The sequence below is a fragment of the Staurois parvus genome, unplaced genomic scaffold (genome assembly GCF_062004578.1).
Source record: "Staurois parvus isolate SC_StPar_1 unplaced genomic scaffold, SC_StPar_1.0 ptg000350l, whole genome shotgun sequence".
NCBI lineage: Eukaryota > Metazoa > Chordata > Amphibia > Anura > Ranidae > Staurois > Staurois parvus.
Window position 1 is genome coordinate 5,139,212 of NW_028318146.1, and position 12,039 is coordinate 5,151,250.

The 12,039-nt window shown below is 44.5% G+C and overlaps 1 protein-coding gene across 1 annotated transcript in view; it reads left to right on the plus strand.

Annotated features, from left to right (window-relative positions):
- NAT10 (N-acetyltransferase 10) overlaps positions 1–12,039 on the plus strand; it is a 55,108-nt gene that overhangs the window by 19,483 nt on the left and 23,586 nt on the right. Inside the window, exons 9-16 of the mRNA XM_089684619.1 lie at positions 2,042–2,175; positions 5,104–5,197; positions 5,579–5,677; positions 6,407–6,543; positions 6,650–6,774; positions 8,827–8,977; positions 11,706–11,802; positions 11,915–12,031. Of these exons, the coding sequence (XP_089540745.1) occupies positions 2,042–2,175; positions 5,104–5,197; positions 5,579–5,677; positions 6,407–6,543; positions 6,650–6,774; positions 8,827–8,977; positions 11,706–11,802; positions 11,915–12,031 (954 nt within the window). The remainder of the gene's footprint in view (positions 1–2,041; positions 2,176–5,103; positions 5,198–5,578; positions 5,678–6,406; positions 6,544–6,649; positions 6,775–8,826; positions 8,978–11,705; positions 11,803–11,914; positions 12,032–12,039) is intronic.

The window sequence follows — 12,039 nt, forward strand, 5'->3', positions numbered from 1 at the left end:
CTTTTTTTCTTTCAGCTGAGCCGGGGATTTTGTATTGAAATACTGCGCCTCAACCACGAGCTAAAAGCGGCTCCACGGACACAGCTGCTAATCCCTATCTGACAGGCGTGCAGCTGCGGGTGTCTGAATGCATACTGGTTGCATATGGGAACCCACATGGCTGTCAAATTGGGAGCAGCAACTGTATCTGTGTAGCCACTGCATCCCAGTTAACATGAATGGGACTGCCTGCATGAGGATTAACGGAACGTCTGTCTTTCCCTGTGCAGGCAAACGCAGCCCTCAAATGGGTGTATGTTTAAGTATGCCCACGTGAACAAGGCCTAATGGGTCAAGTCTGGCAGAAATGCTGCTGTGACATGCTGTATACAGTATGTGACATGAGGCAAAGTGATACCTCCACCGGCTGCCATTTTACAGTTTTGGTGGGCGGTCACTGGGTGGTAAAAACACAAATTAAGTGCCTGTTTTTAGAGATATTTACTCTTAAACACCCCAAGCCTTCAAAATGTTATTGTCAAAACAAAAATAGTGCCTGCATCACCTACACGCCACCTTCCCTGTGCCATGTGTACTATGACAACACAGTTGTTCTTTAACCCCTTGCCTACCAGGCACTTATACCCCCTTCCTTACCAGGCCAATTTTCAGCTTTCAGCGCTGCCGCACTTTGACAATTGCGCGGTCATGCAACATTGTACCCATATGAAATTTTGATCATTTTTTTCTCACAAATAGAGCTTTCTTTTGGTGGTATTTAATCGCCACTGGGCGCTTTACTTTTTGCGCTATAAATTAAAAAAAGTGCAAAAAATTTGAAAAAAAAAAAAAAGTTTATTTGTTTCTTTTATAAAATTTTTCAAACAGGTATTTTTTCTCCTTCACTGATTTGCGTTGATGAGGCGGCACTGATGGGCACTGATAGGCGGCACTGATAGGCGGCACTGATAGGCGGCACTGATAGGCAGCACTAAAGGGCACTGATAGGCAGTACTAATGAGGTGGCACGGATAGGCGGCACTGATAGACAGCACTAATTAGGGGTCACGGATAGGCAGCACTGATAGGTGACACTGATGATGGGTACTGATAGACGGCACTGACTGGCATCACTTCTGGGCACTGACTGGCGGCACTGACTGGCACAACCCCTGGGCACTGACTGGCGGCACTGACTGGCACAACCCCTGGGCACTGACTGGTGGCACTGACTGGCAGCACTGCTGGGCTGCACTGGTGGGTGGCACTGGTGGGCGGCACTGGTGGATGGCACTGGTGGGCACAGGTGGGTGGCACTGGTGGGTGGGCACAGGTGGGTGGCACTGCTGGGCACATGTAGGTGGCACTTCTGGGCACAGGTAGGTGGCACTGCAGAGTGGCACAGGTGGGGGCACTGCTGGGCACAGGTGGGGGCACTGCTGGGCACAGGTGGGGGCACTGCTGGGAACGGGTGGGCGGGGCTAGTGGGCGCACTGCTGGGCGGAACTTGCGGGTGTCACTGCTGGGCACCGATCATCAGGGCACTGATCATCAGTGCCCTGATGATCGGTGCCGATCCCCGCTCTGACAACTGCCGGTTCTCGGCAGTACTTTCCTCACGATCTGACAGCGTGAGGAAAGTGCAGCCGAGAACCGGCACTTGCATTTCCCTGTGATCAGCGTGTCATTGGACACCGCTGATCACGTGGTAAAAGGCCGGTGGGATCGGCCTTTCACCACATCACGTGATCAGCTGTGTCCGTAGGACACAGCGATCACGGAGATCGCCGGGTGCGCGCCCCCTTGGGCGCGCAGGAGAGCGCGTTCTGGGAGGACGTCATATGACGTCCACTCAGAACTGGCCGGCCGCGGTGAAGCCGTCATTCGGCTATGCGCGGTCGGCAAGAAGTTAACCTGTAGCTTTATGTAGACCTGGGTTTTTTCAGGCTCTGAGTTACCAATATAAATACTGCAGTTATTTTTCATGATGTTTATAATTTTTCATATGTCAACCTTTATGATTAAGTTTTTGTGTTTCTTCCGTGTTCCACTTTTTCTGCAGGCCAAGGCAGTGCTGAAGTTTATAGAGGCAATATCAGAAAAGACCCTTCGCAGTACAGTGGCCCTGACAGCAGCTCGAGGTCGCGGCAAGTCGGCAGCACTAGGATTGGCAATCGCGGGTGCTGTGGCTTTTGGGTAGGATTTTGTTTTCCGTTTCATTCTGTTTGGTAAATTTTTTTGTTTTTGTTTTTTTTCCAATACATTTTTTCTTGAAAGTTTTCAGAAGTAACAATCATGAAGGTAATAAATAGTTTACATATCAAAATTAGGTTCGCCATGGCTTTACGCCCTTGCTTTACATTCGCACTGATAATGACCATTAACTCTTAGGGGTGTATGCATAAAAAATCTGCAAAGCTTTGTATCCTACGAAACTGCATGTACATTAGTTCTGTGTGAATGCCATCAAAATGGAAATGTACTAGGCTATTTTCTCTGCCAGCTTGGATGCTCTTCATTTGTAAGAGTAGTGTGGATTTGGAACATACTGCATTGTGGCCACTAGATTGAGCTGATGAATAAACACCATTTACTATGATCAGCAGCTCCATCTAGCAGCCATAACGCAGTATTTTTCTGATTCACGCTATTCTTATGAATGGAGAACATCCGACCAGAAGTGAAAATAGCCTGTAACATTTGATTTTGCAAGCTTTGGCACAGAAAAAAATGTACAAACAGAGAGAGATGGAATGTTGTGTTGAAACCAAGAAACACACCTAGGGCTGATCAGAAGATGAGGATACAGACAACTGCAAGGATTTAGCCTTCTGCTTCACACACACTGCAGCACCTTCATATATAACCACACAGCAACAGGAAGACCTACATCTCTAGAGGCTTCTAAGCCCCCTTCATCTCTGTGTGCTGTGAATGAGCATCACCATTGTATCCTTCCTGTGCTTTCCATATCCAGTTGGCTGGACATGTGCCCTCTAACATTGTCATCAGTGCTTGAAACATGTTTCAGTCGCCACACTGGACTTTGTTGTTCCACCCCCCCGTGTCCGCTGTGTCTGCAGGAGAATGCGGATCCCGGTACTCACAATGCGATCACAATGTTAACAAAGCTGTTCTAAATCAATGTGATTCATAATAGCTTTGCTTCCATTACTAATGAGCTGTGATTGGCCTGCAGCTATCACTTTGTACCTGGGCCAATCACAGCACCCTGTACCATGTTATTAGCTGTAGTCAATCACAGATCGCTAGTATTCTGAACTGTCATAAACTTAACCCTTTCATGACGGTATGATGGTTCAAAGCATTGCTGGTGCAATGATCTTCATTGTACCAGCAATAAAAGTGTAAAAAAAATCCCTGTTAACCCCCCCCCCCCCCCAATGTAGTACAATGGTACTACTATGGTAGCATTGAACTATTCTGATTAAAAGTTTTTTTTTGTTTTTTTTTTATTTTAAATAAAAAATGTTTTGAAAAAAATAAAAGCCAATCCTCTTGCTAAATACCTCAGACTGTCTACTCTCCAAAAAGCGGTCATTTGTACTATCCCGACATATTAAGCACCTCAAGGAATGAGATTGACCGTCAGTACATCAAAATTGATCAATTTTCAAATATATATCCCATAGTTTGTAGACGTGATAACTTTCCTACAGATGGAATAATACGCTACTTGGAATTTTTTTTTTTAATAAAGACATAGACCAAAGACTCAATTTGTGAAGAAATTTAGATACTGTTTTTTTTATTGAATATCTTTTATAACAGAAAATATGAAATATCGATTTTTGTTTTGAAAATGTTTAGTCTTTTTCCGTTTTATATATTAAATAAAAACATTTTGATGATCAAACACCACCAAAAAAATCTCTATTTGTGTGAAAAAAAATTACATAAATTTAATGTGGGTACAATGTTGCATAATCACGCAATATCAGTTAAAGTAGCGCAGTGCCACATAGCAAAAAATGGCCTGGTCAGGAAAGGGGAAAATCTTCTGGAGGTCAAGTGGTTAAAGAAGAATTCCAGGTATGGTATTGTGTACATACTTAAATTGGTCCAGTGGCATCACAGCTGCGCCTCTTTAACTTATCCAATCAGAGAATGCTTTGCATTCGTTGAGAAATGCAAGGCATTCTCTGAATGGAACCTGTGCCAATCAGCCGACCTCCGGTGTTCACAATGCCTCAGGGCAGCTGCTCAGCACATAACCCAAAAGATTGTGTATATCACTGGAGTGGCGATATCTACTATAGTGTTTCTTCCAGCTTCTCCAGGGAACCCACAGGTATGGTATATGCATAGCTAGACCAATGGAATGAATATATATATATATATATATATATATATATATATATATATATATATATATCCACACTCTCTGCACACTGCTGCAGACTCCTGGTCCAGAACTGTAGGGAAGGGAAGCGCATGCCCCACGTAACTCACATATACTGTTTAGCAGGAACAGCGCTTACACAGATTGGAGGAGGGAGCAGGGGAGTAGTGCCAAAAAACAAACGTTGGCCGCACTGGCAATGGTGTTTGCCAGTGTGGCCAACCTTTGTTTTTCGGCACTATTTCTATGATCATGGATCAGGCCTGGCACCGGCGTGTGTGTGGAGGGGCTATGTGATTCAGTACTTGCCTGAAGTGGTCTGCTTGCTTTCCTGTGTTGGTTTGGTTAGGGAGCAGGGGAGTGGCTTGCTGCCTGGCCATCTTCATCTGGATGTATGCAGCGTCTGTAGCTGCCAACCTGTGGTATGCATGCAAGGGTGGCTCCATAGAACCCTACAAGGGAAAGAAGCCACACTCATTCTGTATTTCATGGCCTGCACTGGTAGGACCACCTGATACAGACTCAAAAGAACAGCATGCCCTGTAGGTTTCTGCAGCAGAATTTTTATTATAACTTTAATATATTGATAGATTTCTGGAGTCTATACTAGCAGTGTGTGACTTAACTAAAGATTATTTTATATTTTTGTTTATTATTGCTCTCAGCTCTGTAGTAGTAATTTGCCCCGTGATAATATAAAAGTAATAAATATGGCTATGCTACACCGGACACAGTTTTTAATAGATTTTGTCGGTTTTCAGTTACTCCAATATTTTTGTGACCTCTCCAAGCCCGGATAACCTGCACACCTTGTTTGAGTTCATCTTCAAAGGCTTTGACTCGCTTCATTACCAGGTGAGGCTTCTACCCATCTCCTCTTGAGCTTTTCCTTGGAGCTTTATTAGACCCTTTTCCCCAGCCCCTTTAACAATAGTTATTGGGCATTCTTCCAGGACTGAGCGGCACTCCTGTGATCACCTTTAAGTGCAACTCAGTCCTGGAGTACCATGAGGCCCAGCCTTTGTGCTAATGCGCCTCCTAGGGGATGTATAGACTACAGGCTGGGCCTACAAGCATTCGCAGGTTAGCTGTGGTGGCCTCCAAGCATTTTCAGGTTAGCTGTGATGGCCTCCTTGCCTCTCTAGGTACAGGTTTCCTTAATTAAAAAAAGGAATACTAATTATATGAAAATGGTTGACATTTCTTGTCTGACAGAGTATGTGACACCTTTTGTAGGAACATATGGACTATGAAATCATCCAGTCCCTGAACCCAGAGTTTGAGAAGGCTGTGGTCCGAGTCAATGTGTTCAAGGAGCACCGACAAACCATCCAGGTGAGTCTTCCCACTTTGGGTAGGTTATTACATGATTGGCCCCCTGTGAGCAACAAGTTATCTTTGTGAATCCCTTACCCTTCCTTCAGCCGGTTTCTGTTGAACCGGTCAATATTTGGCCTGTATGTACCGGACTACACACTGGGCCCCCAAGTTCTAGGATTTTACTGTCAGAAATATTTCTTGCAAGTTATCCGTGCCTCTTAAACGTGTCATACTCCAGACGGAGAGACTCACTGTGGGAATGCTGCCTTACAAGCTGTCTGCAAATGACTCTTTTCCATCTGGGTCCTGGGCTCCTTTGTCTACCAGGTCCCCCTTTGCCTGCTGGCTCTGTGCTGGCCTTCAAGTACTGCTCATTGGTAATACCTGCATTGAGGGGCATTCTGTTTTAGTGGGACTCCTGAGGCATCAGTACTTGGGCGTAGCTGTCCTATGCCACTTCCTCCCTGGGAACCTAAACCTGAATTGAGTTTGTAGTCTAATCCCCAAGTGGTAAGACTGGAGATGATGGGCTTGCATCCTGCTGCAGTTGTCTATTGAACTCGTCTCTTGAACTAGAGAATTTGCTATTTTATGGACTTTTGTTTGGCAGCTTAACCCCAGTGTCTCTAGATTCAAGGATGCAGTAGAATAATTAAATTGACATTTGTCTTTGGGCATGGTGGAGAATTAAGATGTTTTATTTATCAAGGAGATGCTAATGTTCATAAACACTTGTTCCCTCAGTACATCCACCCAGCAGATGCTGTAAGGCTGGGTCAGGCGGAACTGGTGGTGATCGATGAAGCGGCCGCCATCCCTCTACCTCTAGTAAAGAGTCTTATGGGGCCCTACCTTGTCTTCATGGCATCCACAATCAATGGGTGAGTTGATTAGGCAGGGGGACTGGTGATGTAACATATGGAAGTGTGAGCTAGGGTAAAAGCCTGTCGGATTTTTTTCTTTTTTTAACTTCTTTTGTTTTTCTAGGTATGAAGGTACTGGCCGCTCGCTGTCACTTAAATTGATTCAGCAGCTCCGCCAGCAGAGTTCAGAAAGTCAGGTCTCCAACACGGCAGAAAACAAAAACTCTAGCACCCAGCGCCTGGCCTCAGGTAGAGTTCTGTATTTAATACATTAATATAATCCTGTCAGATCGCTAAATACGCTTTTGAAACGCATATATGGTAATCCAGGGATTTACACAGCCCTGACGGCACATTCAGGCTGCTGACCTGACTTTTATCTACTACAGTTACACAAGTTGGCTAGGTCACCTCCCAGCCCACAGCAAGTGATTGGACGGTGAAGGAGAGCAGAAGCCTTTAGAGGCTCTTTTTCTCCATCTGTCAGTACGTCCATTGTCAGCATGTTCACTATAGCAGAGCCTTCATTGGTCCTCCCTCTCCTAAGAGTTGCTTTGCTTTTACGGAAAACTGTGAGATATACTGTACATGTAACTTCAGCTGCCCAGGTCTCTGGATCATCTGATGTGAGGTCTCTTGTTCACCTTTGACTATGCGGTTTTTGTTTTTTGGGGGGGGGTTCTGCTTTTTTTTCTAATCATATTGTCCGGTTTGTGACAGGTTAGTGATTCTAAAGGCTTTAGGGTTTTCATTTTCATGCAGCCATTGGCTCCTCCTGCTGTCAATCATAGCCAGCAAGGAGAGAGCGAAGGGCTGGGCCCGAGTCTCAATCTTTGTGTCTTTGGACACAGAGCGGGGCTCGGGAGTGAGCATGCATGACTGCCCACATAGCAAGTGACTTGCTATGGTGGGCACTTAGTAGAGGTGAGGAGCCAGGAGTGCTGGCTGAGAACCTGAAAAAAAGAAGGATCAGGGCTGCTCTGTGCAAAACTATTACACCAGAGCAGGTAAGTATGACATGTTTGTTTCAATAAAAAAATATATAGCACCTTTTCCAACTTCTTTAAATTTACAGAATACACAGGTAAATGTATCAGTCTTTAGGATTACTTGAAGTCTACCTTTATACCTCCCATGCTTCCACACGACCAGTGAAGGGACATCAGATTGTAAGCTCCCTCGGAGGCATAATTGGTGTGTATAATCTGTGCACTCAGTGTTGCAGAATTTGTTGGTGGTGTAGAAAAGGTTGTATTGAACCTTTCTGTGGGTACCAAAGACAACATTTTTCTGGAAAGTTTAGAGGAACTGAATTTATTCTCTCTTGAGAAGAGGAGATTAAGGGGGGATATGATCTCCATGTATAATACATAAGGGGGGATATGATCTGCATGTATAATACATAAGGGGGGATATGATCTGCATGTATAATACATAAGGGGGATATGATCTCCATGTAGAATACATAAGGGGGGATATGATCTCCATGTATAATACATAAGGGGGGATATGATCTCCATGTATAATATATAAGGGGGATATGATCTCCATGTATAATACATAAGGGGGATATGATCTCCATGTATAATACATAAGGGGGGATATGATCTCCATGTATAATACATAAGGGGGGATATGATCTCCATGTATAATACATCAGTGGTCCATATAGTGAACTCGGTGTAGAGTTATTCACCCTGAGGTCATCACAGAGGACAAGGGGGCGCCCTTTACGTCTGGAGGAAAAGAGATTTAATCTCCAAACACGGAAAGGTTTCTTCACAGTAAGAGCTGTGAAAATGTGGAATAGACTCCCTCGAGTTAGTTCTTGCCAGCTCAGCGGATTGCTTTAAAAAAAAAAAGTCCTGGATTGTTTCTTAGATATAACTGGATATAACATTTATAGGTAATGTTGATCCAGGCAATATCCGATTGCCTCTCGGGGGATCAGGAAGGAATTCCTTTCCCTGCGGGAGCAAATTGGATCATGCTTTGCTGGGTTTTTTTTTCCTCCTGTGGATCAGCTGTGGGTGTAGGATTATAACTTTTTTTTTTTTTTGATGGTTGAACTGGATGGACTTTTGTCTTTTTTTCAGACAGACTAACTATGTAACTATGGCTCATTCTTTTGACATGTAAGACATAGTGGTAAATGTTTTGTTTTTTCCTATAGCAGCTGGTTTAGTGTTCAGCTTATTGCAAATCATTTCTGAAAGCATTTGTGGCTTTTACTGTGACCGTTTCTGAGAACCCAAACTATTTTCATGTTTTGATTTGTTAGTTTTTGTCTCTTCCTTTCAGCTCGGACCCTTGATGAAGTGTCTCTGCAGGAATCTATACGTTACGCTCCAGGAGACCCCGTGGAGAAATGGCTGAATGACCTTCTGTGTTTAGATTGCCTGAACATCAGCAGGATGATAAGCGGGTGTCCTGTGCCTGAGACCTGTGCTCTGTATCCTCTGTGTACCTTACTGCCTAGTCATATGATTGTACTGTGTCCATTTATGTTTGTGCATTGAGGGATCTGACCGACAAGAAGTTGTTCAAAGTTATTTAGTAGAAAACCGGAAAAAACAGTAATGAATAGGAAACTGAAGGGACCCATAGCAATCCATGCGGTTTCAGTTCACTGAAGTTTAAAGCAGAATCTAGCATGTGTAAAAAAGAACCCTAGGAAAAAAATAAGCATTTAAAATCTAATGGTGTACAAGGAGTTAAATGCAAGATGATGTATGCCACCTCCTAAATCTCTTCAATCCACTGATTTACTGTGCGCTGATAGTTTAATTTATGCTCTACTCTGAGCTCCAAGAGAAAAATAGAGCTTTCTTACACAACAAAAGAGAGGTTCCCAGCTCAACTTGCCTGCCAGCCTGCAAACAAACCGAATTAACCTGTCTAGCAGTATGCGCTAAAAACAGGGGTTTAGTTAGCACACATTTGCAAATACATGCGTAAGCTACAGAGCCTCGTCACGGCACCCCAATATTCTGCAGTCCTAACTCTTCAAATTTTGAGAGCCCCCATAGTAGAGGCACATGTATTTAAAGGATAGACCAAGGACAGGTGAACCTGAGGGAGCCCACTCCTCCTTAAAGGTGTAGGAACGCACTGGACACCCAGCATGTAGCACAATGGCAGCTAAGGTGTCCGGTGCGCCTCCTCAACCAACAATTCAACAGGACAAAAAATGGCCACTGCCCTATTCTATAACTGGCCTTCACAGCAAGGAACACATGGATGGGTGACACATGTCAAATTACAAAAGAGAAAATTTCCCAGCTCAACTTGCCAGCCAGCCTGCAAACAAACCGAATTAACCCATCTAACAGTATGCGCTAAAAACCGGTTTAGTTGGCATACATTTGCAAACACATAAGTAAGCTACAGAGCTATGTCATGGCACCCCAATATTTTCTTACACAACAGCCGCTCTGCTGTCCCCTGCCCATTCACAGAAAGCAGTGGATTTTGTGAAGGGTTCCTAGAATGCAAGTCATTCTGTGATTGGGCAAGGGAGAGGAAGGGTGGGCAGTGACGCTGCAAACGGCTCTGTGGCCGCTGGGCAGGACACCTGTAGCTGGAGTGTTGCAGTGCTGATGTTTAGCTATAGCCATGCTGTCAGTGAAACAGTAAATAAAAAATTACAGCTCCAGGAGGTGGTATACCCCTCACTGCACCTTTTTTTTTTTTTTTTTTTGGTTTGAGAGCAGATTTTAAATGCTTACTCTTTTATTTCTCTGGAATTCCTCTTTAAGTCTGAGCGCCATTTATTGCTGTAGTACTCTGATCTCTGGCTGCGTGATGACGCCATGACAGCCTGGGTTCAGAGGTAGTAGGTCAAAGGGATGCTGGCTATCATTAAACCCAGAAGCTTAGTGACATCCAGCACCACAAATTACTGCAGGGGGACCGCTCCAGAATGCTTTTTTTTTTTTTTGTCTTTTTTTTGTTTCTTGTGGCTGGCGCATCTGCTTTGACTTTGTGGAATATTAGTTCTGATGGTGTATTGGTAGCTGACTTTTGTTCTTTGCCTAAAGTAAATGTTGCTCTTTGCGTCCAGTAAATGAACAATCTGCCAGCTTGGGAATGTTTGGCTGTTGGCTTCAAAATCTTTAGTGATATGATGGGCTTACTTTATAGAAACACTCTCACCTGTCCATTCAGGGGAGCACACTCGCCCTTCATGGTCCACGCTGCCTCTCCACCCTCCCGTTGCGTAACGCACTACCCGCGCCCCCCCCCCCCCCATATAACAGTGTTTGGACCTCTGGTGATTGGCAGGTGGGGAGAAGGGAGGGCACATACCTGGAAGCCCTGTACCCTTAGATCACAGAGCGTAGGCATCAACACGGCAGGCAGTATGCATGGGTGAATATAATTTGTGGGGGTGAGCGATCGGTGAAGACTGCCAGTTTTTAGTTGGCACACATTTGCAAATCCGTACGTTAGCTACAGAGCCCCGTGACGACACCCCAGTATTCTGTAGTCCAAACTCTTAAACTTTTGAGAGCCCCCATAGTAGAGGCACATGTATTTAATGGATAGACCAAGGGCAGGTGAACCTGAGGGAGCCCACCCCTCCTTAAAGGTACAGGAGCGCACCGGACTGCATAATGCATCCCCCCCCCCCCATATAGCAGTGTTTGGACCTGGTGATTGGCAGGTGGAAAGAAGGAAGAGCACCTACCTGGAGGCCCTGTACCCTTAGATCACAGAACGTAGGCACCAACACGGCAGGCAGGAGCAGTGCAGTATACATGGGTGAATATCATTTGTGGGGGTGAGCTCTCAGTGGAGACTGCCACTTTGCCCTGGTGACTGTGTCTACTTCTCTAAGGAAAAATAAATATCTGTAAAATCTTTCAAAAGAGTTGGGAAGGTTGTAAGAACCTGTCAGGATTTTGTTTTTGCTTTCTGGTTCTTGGTCAGGGAAATTTCTTTCCTTTCTGCCATGGTGAGTTTAATCTGCGTAATGGGAATGGCAGTCAATACAAATCTGGTAGCCCCTTGTTTTTTCCCCATTTTATTTTTATTTTTTTTAGATAAAAAGTAATAAGTGCATTTTTGGCTGGTGTTTTTCTTTAAGGAGAAAGCCTCATATATTAAATTTCTGTTGAACAGAATAAATTTTGCAATATTCAGTAGTTGCCCAAGATATACTTAACGTTCTGTAACAGATACTATGTAAACCGAGACACCCTGTTCTGCTACCACAAGGCATCCGAGACGTTCCTGCAGAAGTTAATGGCCCTTTACGTTGCTTCTCATTACAAGGTATGGACTTCTAATTCTCCTCTATAGAACAGATTCAGCAGCCTAGATGAATAGTGAGCGGTATGTCAATGAATGGGACTATAGCTGCGTCTAATTATTTTTGTCATCACAGAATTCACCCAATGACCTTCAGATGCTCTCTGATGCCCCAGCTCATCACCTTTTCTGCCTGCTCCCACCCGTACCTCCTACCCAGAATTCCCTGCCAGAGGTCTTGGCTGTAATTCAGGTATTTAC